Source organism: Mustela putorius, unplaced genomic scaffold (assembly GCF_011764305.1).
Source record: "Mustela putorius furo isolate JIRA1106 unplaced genomic scaffold, ASM1176430v1.1 tig00003853_pilon_pilon_pilon, whole genome shotgun sequence".
Classification (NCBI taxonomy): Eukaryota; Metazoa; Chordata; class Mammalia; order Carnivora; family Mustelidae; genus Mustela; species Mustela putorius.
The window spans coordinates 2,107,662-2,131,855 of NW_025422005.1; the positions used below are offsets into that span (position 1 = coordinate 2,107,662).

At 59.8% G+C, this 24,194-nt stretch overlaps 1 protein-coding gene across 5 annotated transcripts in view; it reads right to left on the minus strand.

The window, feature by feature from the left end:
• Positions 1 to 24,194, minus strand: part of CEP104 (centrosomal protein 104) — a 34,146-nt gene that overhangs the window by 3,002 nt on the left and 6,950 nt on the right. For 2 of the 5 annotated variants that reach the window (XM_045063608.1, XM_045063607.1), the window contains exons 4-21: positions 23,792 to 23,930; positions 22,512 to 22,574; positions 21,942 to 22,018; positions 19,400 to 19,568; positions 18,816 to 18,971; positions 17,643 to 17,864; positions 15,755 to 15,952; positions 15,048 to 15,215; positions 14,294 to 14,467; positions 12,973 to 13,149; positions 9,711 to 9,956; positions 9,189 to 9,296; positions 5,381 to 5,417; positions 4,926 to 4,992; positions 4,391 to 4,499; positions 2,714 to 2,852; positions 2,480 to 2,547; positions 382 to 472 (exon numbers count right to left, since the gene is read on the minus strand). In XM_045063608.1, the coding sequence (XP_044919543.1) occupies positions 382 to 472; positions 2,480 to 2,547; positions 2,714 to 2,852; positions 4,391 to 4,499; positions 4,926 to 4,992; positions 5,381 to 5,417; positions 9,189 to 9,296; positions 9,711 to 9,956; positions 12,973 to 13,149; positions 14,294 to 14,467; positions 15,048 to 15,215; positions 15,755 to 15,952; positions 17,643 to 17,864; positions 18,816 to 18,971; positions 19,400 to 19,568; positions 21,942 to 22,018; positions 22,512 to 22,574; positions 23,792 to 23,930 (2,408 nt within the window). The other 3 variants (XM_045063611.1, XM_045063609.1, XM_045063610.1) reach the window with 2 other exon arrangements.

A 24,194-nucleotide genomic window follows, 5' to 3' on the forward strand; every position in this document is an offset into this window, starting at 1 on the left:
AACATGTATTTTCCTGAAAGGCACTCTAAATCTGACATAAAAGAGAGAATATTATGATTCATGGAACGGGGCATTATCTGTGCATCCGCTATTTCATTTGGCGTTTCTAAATACTCTGCTCGGTGACGGACAAAGATGCCGAGAACCGGGCTCTGTAGCCCGAGGACACTCAGGGCTTGGCATCTGCCGCCTCGAGGACGCCCTTGGGGAGCCTCCGGGAAGGGCAGGACCCACGGCAAGAATTTGGTGCGGAAAAGGCAGTTCTGGTCATACAAGTAGCCTCCTCGGCAAGAGCCGGAGCCAGAACACAAGGACTGAGTGCCATGGGGAGAGGGGACGTTGCCACGCGGGTGCTGACATGCAGAAGGGCGCGGGCCTTACCTGGCGGCGGAGCGGGCACCCTGTGCAGCACGTGGGTCTTACGCAGGTTCATCGTGCAGCCGGCCGGGCCCATGAGGTGAGCTTTCCACGCCTGAAACAAAGCAGGAGGCACACGGTGTCAACCAGGCAACCGAGGGACAAGTGAGACGAGTTCTGGCCAGAGCCGAAACCAGGGGCAGCCACGACCCCGGACCGACCCGGCAGCTGGAGCGCTGTCACAGGAGTGCGCGCCCTTGTGCCGGCCCACGGGGCACAGGGCTGTGAGGGCCTCCAGCAGCAGACCGCAGCCCCGGTTGACGCCAGCAAGAAAGTGGGGACTTCGGTCCCTGTGTGACAAAGAGGACTTCCGCCGGCCACCGGGTGAGTCTGGACCGTCCCCTCCCCGCCCGGCCCCACACGGGAACGCAGCCTGGTGAGACCCTGAGCCACAGAGACGTTCTGCTGTGCCCACAACTCCTGACCCCAGAAACCGTGAGACAGGAACAGGGTGCGGCCACACGCCAGCCGGCACGGAGGACCGGACGCTGAGGAAGCAGAGGGGAAGGAGAGGCCTGCTGACTGCCTCACAGCTGGGAGCCAGGAGCCAGGCTGCCGCTCCCCGGGGACTGGAGGGCATGGCAGGAAGAGGGCCAGGGGCTGCGACACTCAGAGCCGGCGCAGCACACAGCAGCCAGAGGAGGGGCGGGTGTCCCAGGGCAGCGTCAGTGCCATGGGAGCCAGCGGAGCACAGACGCAAGGGCGTGAGATTATAAAATAAACGGCGAGAGAGAACATGTGCCTGTGCGGACCACGCAGGCATCCTTTAACCAGGCCAAGCCGTCAGAAAGAAGTGAGCCCTGTAAGGCGGGAGGGGCACTGAGCAGGGGCAGGGACAGCAGGGCTCTGGGTCCCTCCGTATGTCCCGCTTTACAGAGCCTGGAACGAGCCAAGTACTTCAAGTCGTCACAGGACTTAGTTTTCAGAACCCGCTGGCTACGGAAGAACGCGCCACCAGCTACGAACACCGCAGGAGAAACTAAGTTTTAAAACTCGAAGGTGCATCTGACCCGGCCAACCTCCAATTCACAGCAAACGGAGGGGATGAGAGCCCATCGAGCGACAGCAGGGGGTGCCACCGGCAGACCCGGCCACGCGAAACCCTGCGGGCCAGCAGCGTCTCCCACCGGGGGGAAAGAGCTGGATGAGGAAGGGCCCTTGTGCGGCGTCGGCCACTGCGCCGAGGCTGGAGGCGTGAGCCCCGCGGGAGCGCGTCCGCACCTGCTGCTGCCGCGTGCAGAGAAGGGACGCGCTGCTGGCTGTGGCCCCAGGCGCGCGAGAAGGCGGCACACGGCGGGTGCAGCCGGAATGTGCGCCCGTCATTCAAGCGGGGGGTGGGACGCGAAGCCTGCCCGCGGGCGCCTGTGCTCTGCTGTGTGCTTCCTTACGTCTCTGGCATCTTCTGAGACGGAGGGACACCAGGTACAGGGCTGACTGCGGGGTGCGCGAGATTTCTGCCGAGCGCAGCTGGGTCTGAGCTGTCTCGTGGTGCCCCGTCCCAGAGGGCTGGCATAGGGAGAGCCCAGCAGCAGGACACCGTGGTGGACGGCCGGTGGCAGTGGTTAAGGGTGTCGGAGCCGAAGTGGCCGAGCAGAGGCAGGCCTCCGAAGCCGCACTACCTGGTGGCGGATGGCCCTGCCCCGGTGCACCAGGCTGGAGTCCGCGTGGCGGGTAAGGGGGCACAGGAGGACAGCCCGCATTCACTGTGACCTGCAGTTTCCAGGCTGCACTGGGCTTGGGCTCAGTCACGACAAAGGACTGGTGTGCTATGGTCTGGCCGGGACGCCATCTGGGACCCCAGCACCCAGAGTGTGGAGACTGGACAGAGGCCAAAGCCCCTCGCACTCACCACCCCAGAGCCGAGGGCCCCCGCCCCCGTGGGTCCACAGTGCTGAGGGAGGAAACCACCTGAGCGGACAGGTAAGCACAGTAACCGTTCCAGCAGCGTGGGAACAGACCGGGAGCTCCCTGAACGCTCCCTGGGCCCTAATCACGGCCCGGCCTCAACAAGCTCGCCACTGCAACCCATGTGTGGCTGGCCACCCCCGCGCCGGGCCCTCACCTCCTCTCCCGGGGAGAAGTTCTCATGGCACAGCGGACACCGGTTTGCCAGCTTCTCTGGTTTGGCAGCTGCAATGGCATGAATGAGACAAGATTTAGTCCCTCCCGTGAGAGCCGCGCAAGCAGCGGGAGACACCAGGCCGGACGCCCCATCCCCGGCAGGGCCCCTGGGCAGGGCACCGCGGACACGGACGGCACCACGGACGCCGAGGGCACCGCCCGAGCCTGCACTCACGGTTACACTCCTTCGTTTTTATGTGTCTGGGCAGCTCTTCCTTCAGCACGGCCTCGCTGCAGCGGTAACACCTTCCAAACCCGTCTTTCCTGTCGCACTCCGTCAGCAAGTGCTCCGTCAGGCTGGAGATCTCCACCACCTGCGTCCGGAAACGCAGAAGGAAGCGCGTGTCTGGGAACACGGGAGCGGGCTGCCCCCGCCGGCCTGTGCCCCCCCAACTCACACACGCCACCCCACCAGCCCGCACAGGGGCCACCGTCGTTCCCGGGGCCCTGCTCCACCCCCGCGTCCCCTCGTCAGGTTCCTGCGCTGGCACTAGAGGCCACAGCGAAGGGTGCGCTGGAGGAGCGGCGGTTAGCTCCAGAGGGCACGGGGGTAAGCGCAGGACAGCTCAGCCGTGTGGCCTCTGCGTTCAAAGTCCCCACTCCCTGACGTGAGTGAGGACGTGCGGATGCGCGCAGGACCCCAGGAGGAGCGGCAGGAGGCGGAGGCGGATTTCCTTCTCCTCGGCTCTCCTCTGTTATTGAAAGAAAGGCCGCTGCATCAGGAGAGATCCACATTTGGGGGATAAGAGAATATTTCTTTCTCTTTAAGATTTTATTTATTTGTCAGAGAGAGAGTCAGAGACCGTGGAGGCACAAGCAGTGGAGTGCCAGGTGGAGGGGGACGCAGGCTTCCCGCTGAGCAGGGAGCCCGATGCGGGACTCAATCCTGGGACCCTGGGAGCATGATCCGAGCCGAAGGCAGAGGCTTAACCCACTGAGCCACCCAGGCGCCCCCAAGGTAGACAAGGTTAAACTCAAAGGACACATCAGGACGACGAGCAGGCTGGACCCCAAGTGGGAGAGGCCGGCTGTGGGCTCTGAATCTGGCAAGGACTGTGGTGCGGACACATCACCAGTGACCACAGATCAGGAGAGCAAGGCCGGCGAGCTATCTAACTGAAAACACGAGCCAGCGGGTGTCCGGGTGGCTCAGCGGGTGGAGCATCTGTCTCGGCCCGGGGTCCCGGGACAGAGCCCAGTGTCAGGCTCAGCAGAGAGTCTGCTTCTCCCTCCGGCCCCTCCCCTCGCTCTTGCTCTCCCGCTCTCCCGTGTAAACATAAATAAATAAAATGTTTAAAAAAACCTCAGCACCGGGAGACTAGAAGGTATTTTCTAGAACAGGACAGCTGAACAGTCAGTAGACAGACAGCCACGTGCCGCACCTCACCAGTGGCAGGAAGCACGGAGGTGGCCCTGGCCGGGGCGTGGACGTGCGGCCCCTCCGAGCACTGCCTGCGTCAGCCCCGCAGCCCTGCAGGTGCGCCCGGCCTCTCCACCCCCAGGGTGCACCCCAAGCAGAGCTGTCACAGGTGCCTCGGCAGACGGACACTGGAGCGCCCGGAGGAACACTCTTCATGGAAGCCTCAAACGGGACACGGCCCGATTTCCAAAAACAGCAGGGCGGAGGGATGGGCCCTGGACTGTCAAACAGCCTGCGACAAAGCAGGAAGACCAGCAGGACACAAGATGGTTACGGTTTGTACGGTTCCGTTTGTATCAACTCAAGAAGTGAGCAACACCGACTTGTGGGGTCAGGAATCGGGACGGTGGTGACTCTGCGGGGAGAGGTGGTGGCTTTGAGGGCCAGGGAGCTGGCCTCCGAGACGCCGAGCTCGGGCCGCGCGGCACTGACCTGCTTGCAGTAGCCGCACCTCGTCAGCATGAGACAGTGCTTCCAGTAGTGCAGGTCCAGCCCCTCCTCCGTGAAGGCCTCGCTCCTCTCCCCGCAGAAGATGCACAGGCTGGAAGAGAACACAAGCCGCGGACGCAGGCTCGGGAATCGTCCAGGAAGGCGCACGCCCGCCCTGGCCGCGGGTCCGCGGGGGCACAGCCTGCTCGCACGGTAGGAGGAGCGGGTGTTGGGGACAAATAGGCTCAAGGTCCCCTGAGCTTCTGCCCTGCCAGCATGACCTAGCACAGCCACCAGCGAGGTCACGAGGACAAGGACATCTGACTCAAAGGGGAAAGTATCTGCGGTCACAGTGCTCCGTGTCTGACCAACGGGCTGCTGACGTCTCTGGGGGCAAAGGGGGCCCGTGGGTCGGGAGGGCCGTCGCTCTTCCCTAGGGATGACGGATGACGGGAGGAGCCGGTCGGCTGACAGAAGCCGGCCGCGCTCGAGGAAACACTTCCCTGCGCACGGGCCGCGCTAGAGACACGTTACTCACTTCTCCAAGTAGTGGTTATCTGGGCCTTCCGCAGCCGGCCGTGGGGCAGCTTTCCCTCCTTGTGTGTCTGAAACGAGACAAGAAATCATTTAAAGTAACTTCCTGTCAACGTCTCCAAACGGGTAGTAGCCACTCTGATGGGAAACACGTTTAGGAGCTACGAGTCGAGGGGCGTCTGGGTGCCCCCATCGGTGAGGGTCCGACTCTCGGTGTTGGCGTGGGTCATGGTCACGGGGTCGTGGGATTAAGCCCTGTGTCGGGCTCTGTGCTCGGCCTCTCTCTCCCCCCGCCTCCCCCCCCCCCGGCTCCTGGGAGCGAGCTGTCTCTCAAACCAATGAATCTTAAAAAAAACCCCAAAGCACACTAGGCGACAAGGGTGGTGTTCATCTTCCATCCCCGGCACCTGCTCGGGGACAGAGGCGGCCGCTGCCGGGAGCCCCGTGCCCGGTACCTACCCTGACTGTCCGCCTCCACCGGGGGGGCTCCTTTGCCCTGAGAACAGAAACAGAGAGGTCAGGGACAGATGGCTGCACGCGAGAGTCTGTCCAGGAGAATAAGTGCTTCTGTTTTCCAACTTTCCACCAACAAGTAACAGCTCTGTGCGCCGTCAACGCCCCAACGTGTGCTTTCCCCTCACAAGCCCCGCCACGGGCTCCTGCCCTGCTGCTGCTTCCCAGTGGCTCACCGTCCTCAGTGCCCTGGGCTCTGGGCAGCACATGATTATCACCCTTGTCCCCGGATGCCTGGGGCGCCCCACGAGCCCCATCGCCCTAGCTGCCTCCCCGTTCCTGGCTCTCACGCTAGGTATGCTCTTCCCGGTTCTCAGGCTCACAGCCCTCCGTGGGGGTGACCAAGGGTTCGAGTCCTCTCTCCTTGAAGGTCCCAGGACCCAACCTCTCCTGCCCAGGCTGAGCAGCTGCCCCAGCCTGCCTGGCTGCAGATCGGGCTCCGGAGCCCCCGGCGCACACTGTGGAGGCCACGGACGTTTCCCACTCTCTCCATTCAGGCCAGGCCTCCTCTCACCAGCTTGGGGGCCCTGCTTCCGGGGGCCCTGCCATGCAAGAGCCGGTGGGCCCGTGAAAGCCTCGCCAGGCTAATTTACTCCTGCTCGAGACTCCCAGCCGGCTTCCTAAGTCACCTGTCCCCTCCTCTCGTGTCTGCAGTGGTCTCTGGACACCAGCCACCGGGCTCCAACCGCCCCTCCAAGGACCCTGGCACCCAAGCTCCGCCCTCTCCTCCTCTGGCCCGGTCTCGCCCCACCCCAGTCCCCGGAGGGCAAGGTGTCAGCCAGCAGCCCCTCCTGGAGCCCTTCGTCGGCCCTGGCGACTCTTACACACTCCCTTGTGTGTCCTCATCACCATCAGACGCCACTGAAAGAGGTGAGGGTCCCCGACAACAGAGATTTCTGTCTGTTCCGTGCTCTGGCACACATGGTCCCCAGCACGCTTGGGGACTCAGTGGGTAACTTGGCATACTAGCGTCCCCATGCTGAGACAGACACCGGGCAGCGAGGCAGCCACCGGTGTGATGGGCCTTGCTCCTCCCGCCAGGCCCCTCTCTGGGTCAGACAGTGTCTGGGGAGCTACGTGCGCAGGGGAGCTCCAATGCGTGGAGTGGGCAGAGGGGTCCCTCACGAACCGCTGAGTGTCACTACGGGTGGCCAGCTGCGCAGGGCTCAGGCCTTCCCCCTGCAGCTCCTGGGCTGTCCACAGTCCTCCCCCGGCCAGAGCTCTGGGAGCCACGTTAGCATGTCTCCTCCTCAGCTCTCTGCACACGGCTATCATCCCTACAAAGACTGACCATGTCGGGAACACCTCACAGCACCCTGGGGACCAACCGGCCTGGTCTGGGGCAGAGGTTAAAGGCCTTCTTGGACTCTCGGTTTCAGAGAAGAGGGACAGTGGGCGGCCCTACACTAGCATGTGAGGGACGGGCTACAAACATGGCTACGGGTCTGCTGCATCTGCAGAGACTCAAGCTTCGCATCATAGTAACGGACTTATGTCACGGCCAGGCCCGGAGAAGAAGACACAGCGCAGAATACGACACTAGAGCTGGTGAGGGACGGCAGACTACGTGAGGCCGGCACCTGGCTCACACGATTTCGGTGCCTACACAGCAGGCAAACTCAGGGGCACTGGATTTTAGGCACCAAAACCTCTTGAGAGATGGATTTGTGCGTTTTGCAGGGAGACAAAGTAAACAATGCTGAAAGCAGAACTTTAGTTTCAAGTTTTACCTTCTTGGTGCTTCGAAGAGCTTAGGAAACCTATCAGGAACTTTGAAATCCTTTTTTTCTAAAACTCTGGAGCAATCAGACAGTCTAAAAATTCTCTGTCATTCACGGAAGTGTTGGAGCTGGATGGTGGGCCTGGTGCTAACCCCGTGAGGGCACTGAGTGGCACGGAGTATACGTTTGGATACTGTTAACATGGGTTAAAACATGCTATGAATATTTTACGGCGATAAAAACAACAGAGAAAGAGATCCCAGCACTGTCGGCGACCGTTCGAAGACAGCGCGCTGACGTCCACGCCCGCTGTGCGCTCTACCCTGTGCTGCACTTTCTTTCACAGTCTCTGCCTCTTGGAGCCGTGGCCCTGGGGAGGGGACAGGACTTGGTTTTGTTCCCGGCTTATTCCTGGAGCCCAGCACCATGCCTGGCACTGAGCAGGTGCTCAGCAAACACGTGACAAACGGAGAAGAAGTGATGAAGGTGCCGGGAAAGCTGAAGGATGAGGTTACCCGGCAGCATGCCCGCAGATTCCTGTGGGGCGCACGTGGCCTCAGTGGAACCCACACCATGGGGTGCAGGACTCACTGTGGCTCAGTGCTGTGATGGGGAGGAGCTGGTAAGCAGCACAGCCCGGCTGTCCTGGCCAACCCCTGAGAGATCTGTGCTTTAAGTCACTTCAGTTCTAAACATTTGCTTCCCCACTGGGGCACCTGGGTGGCTCAGTGGGTTAAGCGTCTGACTCCTGATTTTGGCTCAGGTCATGATCTCAGGGTCGTGAGATCAAGCCCTGTGTTGGGCCCTGTGCTGGGTGCGGAGCCTGCTTGAGATTCTCTCTCCCTCTCTGTCCCTTCCCCCACTCACGCTCTCTCTTCCTCTCTCAAAATATAAATAAATTTGTTTCTTCATTTGTATAACATTAAGAAGTTGGACCTGCTTTGGCAGGCGGCTGTGAGAATCGGAAGAAACATGGATGCCCTGAAGGACCATGCTTGAAGGACGCCTGGGCGGGGTGGTCAGTCATCAAGCATCTGTGTTCGGCTCCGGTCATGATCCCCGGGTCCTGGGAACGAGCCCTGCGTCGGCTCCTGCTCCGCGGGGAGCCGCCTTCTCCCTTTCCCACTGCCTTTCCCCCACTTCTCTTGCTCAAAATAAATAAAATCTTAAAAAAAAAACCCCAAACCACCGTGACTGCATGGTGTGCGGCGCCACCCCCAGGAGCCCTCCCCCGCAGCCCCTCCGCTCTGTCCTCTTCTTCCCAGTGGCCAGCGCCTCCCGAATCGCCACCACGGCTCCGGGCCCCGGCACGGCACGCCAGCACGCACTCCGCTGCTCTCTCTCTCTCTGAGCCGTGGCAAGAACCCTCACCGCGAGCTCCGACCTCCTAGCAGCCTGTGTGGGCACAGGGCGGTCCCGTCACCAGGGACGGGCCATGCAGCACACTCTAGAACCTTCTCTCCCTGCACCCCTGAAACCTCGTGCTCCCTGATGGCTCCTCCCACCCGCTCCCCTTTTCTTTCGACTTAAGGGCCTGAATGACCAAGTGAACATCCTGAAACTGGTAGGAATCCCAGAAACAGGGCAATCACTCTCTGACCCCCTGGACGACGTCTCCCGGAGGCTGAGGACCAGGGACTTCCTGAGGGGGAACAGATCCCTGAAACCTGCCTTCTTCAGTGCATGGAAATCGGATCTTCACTTACAAGCTTCTTTTGGTCCTTTGCCTCTGAGGGAGGCTAGGAGCTGCGAAGAGAACTCTGTCCTGCACCTCCTGCCTTTAGCCCCGGAGTTTCCTCTCTAACCATCGCCAGCAGCTCACGCCCCTCCCTGGAATCAGTGCCTAATTCCAACGAGCTGACGGACGGTTCCTTTTATGCAACCCGAAGCTCGTTTTTAAAAAGCAACATAGCCTACAGGTCTCATCTACATTGCCCTGTGAGAGGAAAGCAGGCAGGCCGTGTATGTGTCTGTGGGACAGCAGTCGGGGCGTCCGCGAGCGTGTGGGTAGGGGAGATGGTGGCCTTCCCGACCTGGGTGTCGACCTCGGCGTCCTTGAGTGCGGCCAACTGCCCTTGCAGAGCTTTGATCTCGTCTTTCTTTCGTTTTTCAGCTTCTTCTGTAGCTGCTTTCTTCTGTGCCTGGTATGGACATTAGATTATTAGAATTAGAATAAAATTAGAATAAAATGCCATTAGAAGAGCACTTTAGGGTGGTCTTACGAATCGGGAGAGCACTATGGCACATGAATTACGTTTCTTACACGGTACGGCAGTTACTGAGACCAACGATACAACTGGGCTCAAAGCACCTCGCCCGGCTTCCCCGATAAATGGGCAAAACCACACACGTCCACCCAGCCGTCACTGTTCTTGTTCGCATACGGGGAGACGGAGTCTCCCAGGCAGGGTGTGGAGCAGCCAGGATCTGAGCTCGGGAGACGACCTTCCCCTGGTCTCCTGCACCTGAAGCTCCTTGAGCAATCTGTCGGGTTATTGGGTGACCAAACAACTTCAACAGAGGATTAAGTCGTAATTCCATAGAAGTTGACTTACCCTAATTTCAGCATCTGTAGGTCTGCCATCGATTTTAGCAAATCCCTCAAAAATTGTTTTGTAGAGAACATTCTTGCGCGTGGTGGTGTCGTCTGGAGGGAGGTAGTCCAGAATAAGAGCCCGGTGCTGCTTATACATGTCCAAAATGACTCGAACCGCGGCCTCCCGGACCTCGTACACTCTGTGCTCCAGGGCGCTCACTGAAAACTGAACACGGGTCGGGAGGGGTTCTTGTGGTGACGGAGTCTGACAACAACAGAGTTTATTTTTCCCCAGCATAAAAGAAATAGAGGCACATTACACAAGTTTGAAAAGGAACAAAAAGCCCACCACGCACCGAATTCTGGCTATCACGACACCGAGTTCCTCTCCGTTTGCCTCATGCGCGCCGCGGAGCTCGCGCTGGCTGCACGCACGCAGCTCCTGGCTGCACGCACGCAGCTCCGCGCTCACAGGCCAACAAACATTTTCTAGGTTCCATCCTCGCGTAGGCTCAGATTAAATTACATATTATAAAATCTTCCAGTCACAGAGAAGAGGACACAAGAACCTTCCCGTGTCCACCACCCACGTTAACCGACGCTGTAATCTGGCCATGTCTGCTTCGATCTTTAAGAAACGAAACAGGGCAGCAGAAGCCTCGGGGTCCCGCCCAGAGCCCAGGCGCGCGCTCACGTGTGTGTGTGCGCGCGTGCATGCTGGCGCACACGCGGGTCTTGGGGGTCCTCTAAGCAGAACACCGGCTTGTCTTGGGGACCCTCTAAGCAGAACACCGGCTTGTCCTTCTGTGAGACCTCCCTTCTCCCACCCACATTCCTGCCGCGGACGCTCGTCGGCCATGCTGCGCTTCGGCTGCTCTGCCGTGCGGTGCCACAAGGACCCGCCGTGACACGTTTGTCCCATCCCGCGCGGTCCCGACCATGCTCAGAAAGTCGACTTCTGCCCGTGGGGCTCTGGGCACTGGCCTCGCACTGCCCACCGTCTCGGCCGGCTACAGGCTCCTGGTTCTACCCCGGGCCTGGCCACCGGCTGCGGCACTGCCCCGAGGAGTCCCGGCCTCCAGGAGTCCCGCCCTCTGCAGCTCACCTTCTGCCTGTCCCACTTCTCTGTGGGACAATTCCTCAGCCCCACTGGGGCCTCTGGTCCGCTTTGGACCCACCACCGTCTTCTCCCATCTGTCACCTCCAGGCTTTCCTGCCCCACGTGTCCGTCACTAAGTCACTTCCGGGACCCCTTCTTCCTGTGTCGTCACGGGCCAGACGGAGCGGGCCCGCAGACCCGAGAAGCATGCTGACTGGCCCCGCGCCACACTTGCCCCGACAGGTGCCATGGGCGTCCTGGGCAGCACACGGTGACCCGACCTGAGGCATTTCTGGTCAGTTCAGCTTCTCGGACGTCAAGGGGCAGTTTCATACGTCGCTCCTGTCTCTCAAACTCCAGCATCCAGTCAGGCTTCAAGCGGACCTCGTCCGTGGAGAGGATGCACTTTCCCCACTCTGCATGCAGCCAGCCCTCCTGCGGCTACGCCAGAGCCCAATCCCGTCGGCCACGCGGGGACTCCGCTCCTGCCGGACCCCGGGGACTCCGCTCCTGCCGGACCCAACCCTACTTCCAACTTCCATTCGCTTCTTTCTCCGCTTTGCTCCAGCTGGATCCGTCCTTCCCACGTGCAGGGGGACCCAGACACAGCGGCGCCTTCACCAGCCGGCTGCCTTCTTCCACGGGCACAGCTATGCCACGTGTCCCGGGCCCAAGTGCCCATCGGGGAAGGGCGGGTGGGAGCAGCCCGGCCCGTAAAGACTCCCTCACCACCCCGACCCACTTCGTCTGTTCGGTGACCTCGGAGTCATGGGAGAAGCTGGTGGTGTCCTAATGGAAGGAGACGGGGGCCCGAAGGCCGGCGTGGGGCACAGGGACCGCTCTCCTGGCAAGCTGCATGGGACCACCCGGGAGTGTGACCGACGCTCCCCGATCTACCCCGCTGAGATGTGTGTTTGCCTCTGCAGCGCACTGGGACGGACGCCCACGCCGGCATCTCGAAGCAGGGCGCTGTGTAATGGGAACAGACCGGTGCGGGGCAGGAAACTGCACTTGGAGGCAAGACAGAGAGTGGTCCACGTGACTCAGGGCGAGTCAGGAGGAGAAGTCCATTGGGGACCCGGCAGCGGTGGCCAGGCGAGTGATGATGGGGACCGGACCTGAGGCCAGCAGGGGAGTGGGGGCGCCCGGCCAGCATCTGGATGTATCCGCAGGAAGAGCCCACGGCACTAGCTGAGCACAGAGAACACCACTGCCATTTACAGAAACAGGACGGCTGAGACGGAGCAGGTCGGAGGCGAGGCAGGCGCTCCGTCGGGACGAGGGGCGGACACGGCTTGCTGGAGGCGTCAGGCGTCCGGGGAGGGCAGGCGCAGAGACTGTGTCTTCCACGGGTGGGTCACCGAGTGAGGGTGTGTGCACAGAAATGACAAAGGAGGCCTGGACACCCCAAAGTTCACGAGATCAGGAGGATGAAGGAAAACCAGAAAAGGGACCCAGATGAGGCCATGCGTGCGGTGAGTGGGGCACGGAGCTCCAGAAGCCAGGGGAGGGGCTGTCCGAAGGCTTCTCTACTTCAGCGTCTAAATCACACTTCCGTAGAGAAAACACAGGGATGGAAGTGGCCTGACTTGCTCCTGCCTCTCCTGATGGCACATGTGACTCCATGAGGACCCAGTCCAGGCTTCCGAGTCGCTGCACACGTGGGATCCACGGAGACCCACCCCTTCCCTCACGGACGGGAGCGAACACAGAGCGCTCGTGGGGGGGCTGCCGGGGACAAGCTGTCGTGAGAGCGTCACAGCTCGGCGTCTGGCCATGCGCAGGCCGCGCTCCGCACTCCCTTCCCCCACATCTGAAATTAGGGAGGGACTCCTTGCGCTGGTGCTGGTGGTCTCTCTCCCAGAACGTCCGTGCTAGTCTCGCTGCATCACGGGGCGTGCTCAGGGACTCTGTGCTTCTCTCTTACGGACACGGGTTCTCTGCAGTCTGTCCACCACCGTGGACCAGCGTCCGCATATGTGTGCCGCCCCGCGGTAGAGTGAGGAGCCGGAAGCCTTGTGGTGCCCCCTCTGCTAGGTGAAGCGGTGGCTACTTCTCTGTAGCTGTTGACTCGTTCGCTCTCTCAACAGACACGGACGGACCAGACCCCCCCCCCACCCCCCGCTCCAGGCCCATCGCAAGCGCCCAGGCCTCGGCCGCACGGCACCAGAGGTGCGCTTACCTTCATCACGCTGTCGACAGAGAAGCCCGAGCTCCCGGTGCCCAGGTCTTTCAGAAGCCGGGCCAGGAGGCCTACCTGGCTCATGGCCAGATGGTTCGAAGTGTTGGCTTTTAACGGCTGCACCAAGTGCGAAGGGATAATTTGGAGAGCCTTGACTTCCTTGAACAAAGCCATTTCCTATGAAAACCAACATGACTGTGTTAATCTGCACTGGAAGACGCTAGAGGCAGCTCAGTATACTTCAGTTCAGTCCTTGAGGTCAACGTCAAAGGAAAAAATAGGGAGTAAAATATGGCGGTAAAATAGTTTATCTCTAATGCGCGTGTATTCTATTTAAGATATAATGATTAAAAACAAAACCCCAAATCATAAAAAAATAAAACATGATCACTCACAGACAAATGACGCCTTTACAAGAAATGTGATCTAAAACTAAAGATTTCACTCCTCACAATTTCCCAACTTCAGGAAAAAGGTTTTCTAGTTTCTAAAGTTCTAAATCAAATGATACCGTGTCACTATTTATGATCTGTCGGCCTAGAGGGTAGCGGTGCACGGTCTCTGGGTGGTGAGACCCCTCTGGGCTCACAGGGGTGTGGGAGGCCCACGGAAGGAGCAAGTCTTCCCATGAGTAAGGTGTTCAGCCTTCGGGCACCCGACGCAGGAGGCGCACTGATGAGAGGCCGAAGCACGTGGGCCGCGACACACCCAGAAATCAGTCTTGGGAGCTCCCAGGTGGCTCATGTAGGACTGGGGCACCGCGTCACCTCCCCGTCAGTCTAGCCCACTTCCCCCCACCCTCCCCCAGAGCTCAGGTTAAAGGAAGTGGGAAGTGCTCTTCACACTGGAACTGTGACCCTCCGAGACAGCGGGAAAGCTGCGGAGTGTTGATGGACTCGGGAGGAACCCGGGGACCTGCTGAAGCCGGCGCTCGGGTCTCACTCAGGGTCCGAACCCCCAGAGCGCTCTCGCTTTCCCCACAACACCTGGCCTGGAGGAGGCACGCCTGTTGAACGAACAAAACTATTCAGACGGAGTCATTCCACAACTATCTCTTTACCCCCAGTTTTCTATTCCCATTTGGTTTTCCACGTTCTTCTGCCGGAAGCTCCCAGCGCGTCCGGAACGGAGCGGTATCCGACGCGTCAGGATCCCATCAGAGGCGGACTCCGGCTCTCGGAGCACCAGGCGAGCAGGACGGGGGGTCACGAGGAGGATCGGTAACGCTCTCAGGAGAGCAGGAACTGGTAAGGTATTCACACAAATAGCGTCCTAACGGGCCCCTTACTGACTGTTTCGAAGTTTACGACGAAGTTCGTACCTGAATAAAATTCGAGGCGACGACTCGGAGGCGAGCAGAAGAGTCTCCAGTCCTGGTGAGCAGGACGGGGATGGTTCTTTCCACACAGTGAGCGGTCTCAAGCTTACTCAGTTTGTGTTTAGGAATGTACTGCGTAATCATCATTTTCAACAATTTTAAAGAAGCCTGAAAAACCTAGAAAAAAGCGGTCAAAGCAGAGAAGTTCCCGGACTGCGCTCCGGCAAGGAAAACACTGACCCCGGTGACAAACACCAGCGTCACGCTGGACCATCCGCACCGCCCCAGAGGCTGCAGACAGCGAGCTGGAAACCACCTGCTGAACGCGGCGCCGCGTCCTGAAGGGGCGCGCTCTCATCTCGCGTGTCAGACGGCGGCGGTGGCCTGGAGGCCGCACCCCGAGCCCTCCCAGCTGCGGCTGTGCAGCGGTGTGCGCCGGGTGTGCTCACTCTCACGGCCCAGGGAATCCAGAATAAAGCCAAGCTCCTCGGGTTCCGCGAAAAGGAAAATCGGGAACCGAGCATTTCATCGGTCCTCGGGAGCCGGGCCTCTGCGGACCCTGGCTTCTAGGGCGCGGGGAGGTTGATGGCGGTCAAGGACAGCGCACATGGCCAACTGAGGACAGACGGCACAGGCTCTTCGCTGACCACGTTTCTTGCTGGAGAACCTTCATGCCTAGTGACACGCTGTGCTACCCCCGGGCCACCCGAGCCCCTGGGGCACCGCAGCGGGGACTCTGAGGGTGGAGGGCACTCACCGGGGTCACTATGTCCCTGAGGGCCCTTCTCACAAGGAAGACCGAGGCGCGCAGTGTGCTCTTCAGCTCCTCCTTCGGGGTCCCGGTGGGCGTCTCCATCAGCCGCTTGTACAGGGCGAGCAACGCGTCCTCCCGGTAGGACCACGTCCTGGAGTAGGCCCCTGCGACCTGCCACAGAGCGGAGGCCGCCCGACTCAGCGGGCACAGCAGCGACACCGCCCCCCGACACCGCGCAACCCGACATGCCGAGAAAAGTCTCTGGGAACAGAATAAGCGTGTGTGTTTAGGGAAGTGATTTCTCTAACACTGAATGCTGAAGCCTGAAGCCTGTTAAAATACGGTAAGTAGAAGTTCCGTGAAGAGAAATCCTGGGAACCAGGGGAAACCCACTGGGCTCGTTTCTGTGCGGAGATGCCTCTGTCTTCTGGTCTCTCTGCCACCATCTCCCCTGGGACGGGCCGGTATTCCGGGAGGGGCAGATGTTCAACCCCGGCTCTGTCAGTACGAGCAGAAACCCCCAGTCTAAAAGGAACATGCATTCAGAGAATCTTAAATTCTAGCCTGTTTCTGGTGTTTTATAGAATCAATAATCATTGAAAGACTTTGGCCGAATACGGAGGCCAAAGGGAAGCCAACGATGTCACAAGGCCCAGGGTGCGTCCCTGGACATTTCCTATCGGCGGACCCGCCCGCGGCGCTCGGCCTACCAGGCTTTCTCCCAGCACATCCACGGCGGGGCCGGCCTCCCGCAGGGCCTTCTCAGTCAAGGGCTCCGGCTCTCCAGCGGCTCCTCCTCTGGGAGCCTCGCTGATATCAGTGTCACTCTTTTCAGGTTCCAGGGCGGCCGCTGCCGGCTGCTTCCGCGAGGCAGGAAGGGGCCGCTCGTCGTAGGGCACAGACGGGAGCTACGGGAGAGGAAGGGCAGTTGCAGAGCTCGCCGGGCTCCCCGCCTGCCGCCACCATGTCTACACCGCAGGCCTTCTGCTCTGCACGACAGCAGGTGCATCAGATCAGAATAATTTATACGACAGAATTCAGCTGAAAACATGAGATCACAGTTTCCACACCTTACTGAGCGCACTGCAGACCCAACGGAAAAGCGACCCAGACTCAGCCTCGGCTGCCACCCAGCACTAGTGACCGCAGTTCAGCGGACAGGAAGCTTAAACAGTGGTAAAGTGATTATGTTTTCTTCCCTGACAAGACTTCTGTTCTTTTCCTTAGTCTGTGACTTAGAAATAGGTATCAGGCCTCATTTTAAATGTGATCGTTACCTGGCAGATGGATACTAAAGCAGACAGCCAAGCTCACGAGCCTTCACAGTCTTCCTGTGCTCTGGGTGGACGGCAGTCTGCCACACGCACCCCCCAACCCCACAGAGGCTCGCTGGGCCCCCGCCATGCGATGGGCGACACGGACACCCCACCTCCTGGGGCTTCCATCCCCAGGCCGTCTGACACGTACACAGGTGGTAACCTTTGGGGAAATTAGGTGGGAACAGATTCCAGAGCCCTTTTCTGAGGCAGGTGTCCCAGTGACACTCACAATGGACACCCGCCTAGTTATTAACTGGGCACGCAGGTGAGTTACTCGTGTTCTAAAATCTACTCTGCTGTAAAACAAAACACGCTGACATGCAGACAAAGGGAAAATTAGGGTATTTTAGAGCAAAGGATTCAACGTGACTCGGCGTAATGATGTTCCAGAGGAGATGCTCCCAGCGGGGAGAACGGTGCCCTGGGAGGGCAGCAGCGCCAGTGCCGTCCTCGCTGGCTTTCCCGGCCTCGGGCTGCAGCACCCACCTGCCCCTGCCCACCCAAGGCCCGTCTCCCTCCCCACAGTCCACCGGCCACGCCGCCCTGCACGCCGGCTGGGGCTCCAGCGAGGTCCTCCTTCAGTCTTCATCCTCGCTTGGAGGCGGGCACGTGACTGACAGACTCAGAGACTCTTGCTCAGAGTGGGACGCGCTCCTGCTCCGAGGGGACAGTGCGCAGACGTGAAGCTGAGGGCGTGGGGCAGCTCCAGCGCCGGGGAGACTGGGAGCCACGGAAATGGACAGGACGGGCAGGACGAGAGCAGCTGCTGAGGACACCGCGGAGCTGCCGAGCCCAGAAGCCTCCACGAGCTCTGACGTCCCGAGCGGCCCCCGTCTGAGCGAGGTGCTCTGGGACTCACAGCACAGAAACCCTCCAAGCACGGTAACCAAGCGTGACTCGTGTGGAGGTTCTCCTGCAGCCGGTTCGTGCCGGGCACCCTACAAACACGGTCTCGTTTGTCCCCGGAAACAAACCTTCAAGCAGATGCTTACACATTTGTACAGAGAGGAAAGCAGAGGCTCAGAAGAATGGGGTGTCCCGGACGACCGGCTGATGGGACAGAAGCAGGGGGGGCCTGACACTTCTGACTGCGGACAGGACCTCCAGTGACATATCGTTACCTGCTGGCTGCTCTGCCACCACGCTCTGGCGTCAACATTTACCCTCTCCTGGAACGCAGGCCAGGACGGTTCTGCCGTCATGCACCCTTGGCACCACGCGGGTCCTCCCCGTGTGTCTGCTCAATGAACCGCGCACAACCCAAAACCGAGTTACCTACGTGGGTCTTGAGATGGGGGTCTGCGGCGGGCGGTGAGAGGTCCACTGCAGAGTGCTGAGAAGGGCCCCGGGGCTGCGCTGGAGGCTTGTCCTGAAGGCAAGGTTCTGCAAACCGGCTTTCTGGTGCACTTTCTTCTTGCGGTAGAGATGGCACTGGCTGTGGGTGGCGAGGACTGGTAGAGTGAGCCAGGGGGTGGAGGGGCAGGTCAGAAGCCCTCTGCATCTGGGGAAAGACGGGGCACTTCACTCTCAGTGCTGCTGCCACACCCTTCGGGGGGAGAGGGTGACATAAGCATTTAGGAAGGCGGAGTGACAACCTGCGTCCATCGTGCCCCCAGTCCTATCCCAGGCTTTCCGCTGTCTCTTGACGGCAGATGTGTGCCCTACAGAGCACATCTGGGCGCCAGCGTGATGGCAAGCCCGGGGCCCAGGTGACCCAGTGTGGAAGCACGCACACACACCTGTCAGCAAGGACGCGGCACGTGGGGCAGGAAGCACCTGGGCGTCCCCTGCCCTGGCGTGGCCATGTACCCCATGGGGGCAAGAGCAGGCTGTTTTGGGTCATTGCACCATGGCTACCGTGTGCCTGCCACGGTAGTAAACGTCCCAGACAGATGTTCTCATTTAATGCACAATGTTACCCCATAAATGGGAGATGGAAACTGAGGCAGAGCGGCTAAGGAAGGACCCTGAGATCACACTGCCAGCAAGGGGGCCGCATCAGAGCCCAGGCAGCGTGGCTCCAGGGTCTGTCCTGTCCTGCGTGAATGTGCCATGCGGGTTGCACACCTGCTGCTCTGCGGCTTCTAGAGTTCAGTGGCGGAGCGTCTCCCAGGCCACATGGTCTCGACAAGCCGAGGCTGTTAGGGTTCTCCTCACACAACCCCCCCCCCCGCACCGTGGCCACTCGTGGGGTGTACGTGGGGCAGCACTGCCCTCAGGTCATCTTACAGACGAGGAGGGCGAGCCGGGGAGGAGAGGCGAGATCCCGGGCCTGTCCCCTCACCCCCCTGCCCCGAGTCTGCCTGCGAGCGTGCGCCCAGCAGCGCCTCCGACAGGGGTGCCGGAGCTGCCGCTGCCCGTCGGAACAGTGGCCTGCCCGTGACGGAGCTGTGTGCGCTCCCCTGCACCCCTGGAGGACACAGGGGTCCGTGGGGCGGGGCCGGGCACCCACCGGCTCGGCGTCCACGAGGCTGTGCCGCTGCAGCTGCTCGTACACCCGGCTGCGGAAACGCTCCATCTGCAGCTTCTTCTCCTTGGCCAGGTCGTAGTCCTCCCTCTCCACCGCACAGCGCTTCTCCACCTCGAACCGCCCGAGCCGCTCCCCGACCTGAAGCACACGGGGGCCCTGTCGCTTCAAACGTGCCTCCGCCCCCGCTGGTGTGCAGCGAGGCACGGGGCTGCCGCCCGCCCACGGAGCCTGCTTGGGGGGTGGGGGCGCTGCGTCCAGGCCCCGCGACGGCGGCTGCGCTGGCCTGCACTGCGCAAATTCTCGGGGACAGGAGACGTCTCAGTGTGTCTATCCCTTTAGGATGGCCGTGTGGCATCTGAGGACGGCATCGAGACAAGCTAAGCATGGGCTTCACTCACATTTCATCTAGGCGCTCATCCGTCCCTAACTTTATTCTGCTGACCTCCTCGGACCCACGCTAGTGTCTAAAGCTTTCAGCGACCTACGCCTCTGCTGCGCCAGTGGTCAGGACCACTGAGCACCTTCTCCCACGTCCGAGCAAAGACAGTTCTCTCCAGGAGCAGTACCTTTTGCAAATCAGCAATAGCTTGTTTTAGCTTCTTGGCATAGTCATAACGCTCCTTCTGGACAGCTTCACGTTTCCTCTCATCTAATTTCCGTATGATCTGGGCTACTTCTGGATCTTGGTACATGTCAAAAGCTAAGTCGTCGAGCGGAGAAATATAGTCAGATTTCCTAAAGGAAAAAAATGAACATTTTAGAGCTAACTTTGCCATGGGGGCCAGGGCGGTGGTACAGAGAGCCCTCTGTGCTCCTGCTAGGGGTTCGGTCGCAGCTGTAGCAGCCCATACACCTGCTCCTGGGGCATTCCTGCCGAGACAGTGGAGGCTCAGAAAAATCAGGAAGGGGCCTCAGGCCACCCAGCTCTTACGGGCAGGCATGTCTCCTGGACATTAGTTAAACAGCCCCAGGGGCATCTGAGCCTTTGGTGCAGTCATTCTTCCATAAATACTTCGAGTGTAAACTCTGCCCAGCTCTGTTCTGGGCATCAGGGATGCAACCGTGCCCATGAATCCCTTGTAGGCTAGGGGAAAGCCCAAGCCAAAGCAGACTGCCAGGCCCCATCCTCAGAGAGGCTGACTCGGTGGGTTCTGGGTGGTCCAGGCGTCCGCATTTGGCACCAGCACCACAGCGACTGCACCAAGATGCAGGCAGGCTACACCGTGTCCTCAGCTCAGAGGTCAGGCTGCGCAGTATCCCAAGTCCTGGGAGAGCAGAAAGGTCCTCCCAGTGGCCGCAGCGCTGCTTAGTGACCCGAGCAGCCCATTCCTCATCGTCTCATTCCTCCTTCCAAACCCTACAGCGGCCGCAGCTTTCTCCCGGGCCTGATGGCGCAGCGCCGGGCTCAGCGCCCAACAGCAGTGCGGACTGAGGACACGCTCCAAGTCTCTGCCTGCCGCACCAGCTGCACAGAGTAAGCCAGTCATTGGCGGTGACGTGGATACCTTTAGATGCGGGCAAGTCTCCATGGCAGTATTACTTATCACAAAAGATTCCGTTGTCTAAACATAGACTGAAACAGGACCCAGGATGACATGGTTTCTCGGAACGATCACACGTTCCCCCCAACACTTCCCGACTCCTGGAGATCAGGACACGCATTAGAGCAGCTCCACCAGGCCTGGTGGTGGGCTCAGCCTCCGCAGCTCAGAACATCAGTTAATCTCATGAGGACCAAAGAGCAACACACTTTGGTACTGGCACAAGGTTAACCATTTCTACCGAAACACATACCGTACTTCTAAGTCAGAGTTACTTTGCCTTCAAGTCCTAGAGATGAGAACAAAGACTTCGTTATGAAAACGCTGCACAGAAAAACGCGTCATCGTCCAGCCTGGGACTCACAGTTCCAAGGCCTTGGCAGCTTCCCCAGAACAGGTCTTGCTCGACTCACGAACGCCCCCCAGCGGTGGCCCTGGCTGGGCCCCGCACACAAGCCTTCCACAGACCGGAAAGCCCTGCGGAGGAGTCAGGACACACAAACCGCAGTCGGCCTGTCCCAGGGACCAACTTGATCAGGAACTCGTGGGGCATGTGTGGGGCCGCACTGCCCTCAGCTCATTTAATCAGAGTCCGAGTGACCCAAATGACCCCCACGGGAGACCCTCAGACTGGTCGCTGGGTAGGCTGCCTGCCGTCTGCCGCTGGAGCTTCACTGAGGGCAGAGCCGAAGAGCTGTCCCAGGGGTGGGGCCGACAGGCGGTGGGGACAGTGTGGCGGTCCCCACCCAGACAGGTAAGGAGGGCACTGCTGTCACTGCCAGGCACAGGGAGAAGCTGCGGGACCGAGGGCTGCGTAGGGGAGAGGTCACTCTCCTCACCATTTTATACACGTTCAGGGCCAGCCCCTACTGCTCAAGCCCTCCGTACTGACAGCCGCCCCGTGGCAGCCAGGCTGGAGGCCCAGGGAGGCTCCACAGGAAGCAAGACCGTCCAAACCAATGGCAAGGCGATTCATGCCGAAGCCGGGCTCTTGCGCTTGCAGAAAACATGGAGAGATTCTTTCTGCGGTCACTCTGGAGCCACTGGCTGTGCCAAGTGTGCGAGCCAGTGGACAGTGAGCCCTGCTTCTGGGGGAGCCTCCCCTGGGCCTGCAGCCCGGGCTTCACGAGGACACCAGCCCGAGGCAGGCAGGAGCCACACCGTCACGGGGCGGAGGAGAGTGGGGAGGGCTTAAGTGGACATCGGATGACGCTCTAGTGACTGATGATCTGGGTTCACCGATTCCTTCCATTCTTGCCTGTGACGCTGGCTGTGCCAATAAAATATCACAGGATGGCAACAGACCTCTCACCCGCACGGAGGAGCCCGCAAGCAGGACGTGAGCACACAGGAAATGGAGCGGTCTCCGCTGGGCCATAAATGCAGCTGTGCTAAGTCCAACAGTGACCTTAATCTTTAAGAGTCTTTAAGGCAATCCCATCAGTGGCTTATCTAGCTCCAAACGGAATCCAGAGGGTCTCGAACCCACAATCCTCTGCAGGTGACTCACACTTCGGCCCCTCTGAGGAGAGTCCTAGGAGCGATGGCCTTGTGGGGAGACTCTTACCCGGTACAAGTTCCTTCCAGAGCTGGATCCTCGCTGTTGTGCCCCAGGTAATGGTCAATCAGCTTCTCTCTAGAGGTCTTTGGGAGAAAAAGCTCTGCTTAGTGTCTCAGAGGAAAACAGGAACAATGTGAAGCCTGAACCAAGAGGTGGTGTGTGATATAAAGACATCTGCAGGCTTCAAGAATCCTAGTCTTTGGAGACACAGTTAAATTTTTTTTTTTTTAAAGATTTTATTTATTTGACAGAGATCACAAGCAGGCAGAGAGGCAGAGAGAGGAAGGGAAGCAGGTTCTCCGTGAGCAGAGAGCCCGATGCGGGACTCGATCCCAGGACCCTGAGATCATGACGTGAGCCGAAGGCAGAGGCTTAACCCACTGAGCCACCCAGGCGCCCCGGCACAGTTAAAATTCTTGAGTAAAATAAAGTTTAATACGCTACAACTGCCAAAAATTATCAGCTAGTTAGTCAACCATTTCATAAAGATTTTCACACTTTTTATGACAAAAATAATCAATCCTCTGTTTTTAGGAATACATTTTCTTCTTTAAGAATGAAACTCCCCAAACTTACAATGTTGCTTTCATCACCAAAGTCCGCAGGGTCTCCGATGATATTCACTGCAACCAGAGCGACCTAAGGGAGAGGGAAGCGGGGGAGATTAAGTGTGAAACGCTCGCGGCGACGCACACCTTTGCTGCGCGCCGTGTGCGCCCCCGTGCAGAAGGGATGACAGGCACCGGCGTGTGACCTGTGAAATGTCACGTTAGACGTTCACCGTTACTAGTTCTCGTAAACGATGTAAGTTAATGTTCTAGCGCCTAATCGGATTATTTCAACATCTAAAGTACGTTAAGATGGTCACGGCTCACAACCTCTCCGGTTTTAACAGAGCATCGCATGGACCCGTCGCCGCGGAGTCCAGCATGGGGTCCCATCTGCTCCACGTCGGAAAACCGGACAAGGGACCGAAAGCCTGCGCCAGCACGGCTCAGTCTGTCTGGGTCTGTGGTTCCCCTTGAAGGCGGAGGACTCCCCTTCCCACACGCTCCCTCCCTCAAGCATCAGTGCGGCCGAAGTGAGTGACGGGGTGTAACTGTGGGGCCGACAGTCTTCGGGGTTGCGGTCGCGCACTGCAGCGGACCGAGCCATGGAACCGCACCTCAGAGCTGTCCCCAGCTCCCATGCTGGCTGTGCAACTCTGGTTCGGGGACAGCCTCCTCTTACGGGGGTGGGAGGTGCTGTCAGCGGGACGTGACTGAAGACTCTGCTTCGGACACGACTGTTTCTACTACGTGAGTCGTGCCGAAACAGAACTGAGCGACGAGAGAAAGGAACGGAAAAGTGGCGCAGGACGGCGGGAGAGACAAGAGTGAGGGCCCGGAGCTGGGCTGCCACCGTGAAACCCCAGCTCCGAGTCCATGCAGGGGATTCGTCTTGTGGAGCGTTAGCGGGTGTGTCCAGAAGAGCGTCACGTCACAGAAACACCACCAGCCGCGGAGGCAGTTCTAAGTTTTCAAGTGGACACGGTACAGAATTGTAAAAAGCAGCAGAGGATAGAGACTTGAAACCTGACATCACCACAACATCACCGTCTCACGGCAGAACGGATCCTGTCCCTCACGCGAAGGCCCTGGGTTGGGGCGACCCGCCAGCCTGAGCGCCCCCCACACCTGGGTCGGCCCGGCGCCCGGCGTGCCCCCTTGCGAGGGGCAGCGGCTCCTGGCGGCACGGCTCCCGGACGGCCTCTCACTCCTCCACAAACGCCAGCAACTTAACCGAGATCTGCAATGCCGCTGGCTCCCCGCGACGCTGCGAGGAGGTGGGTGCGGTCACGGCGAGGCGCGTCTCACCTGGTTGTATACGTTGTACTTGTTGACGTGGTTCTCGTGAAAAATCAGCTTCAGGAACTGTCCCACCGCATCCACGTAGACGGACTTCAGCTCCCGGGCTTTGCAGCCCGTCTTCTCGTTGTCGCAGAGAGAGACGTAGCTGAAAGGGACAGCGCACGCCCGAATCACGCGGGCGGAAAACGTGCGCGCAACGGAACGGAACTCAACGGGTTTCAGTCAAAGTCAAGTCTAGCACGGAAACGCGTGGGGAAAAGCCCGGAAACTGTAGTCTACCCAGCTTTCCGGGAACAAGTTCTGCATCTGAAGAGCAGAGACGGACGCCTGCTGTCACCGACAGCGCAGCTTCCGAGTGTGTCCCCGGAGGCAGCGGCTCAGACCCACACGGGAGCCTGGCCCAGGACCG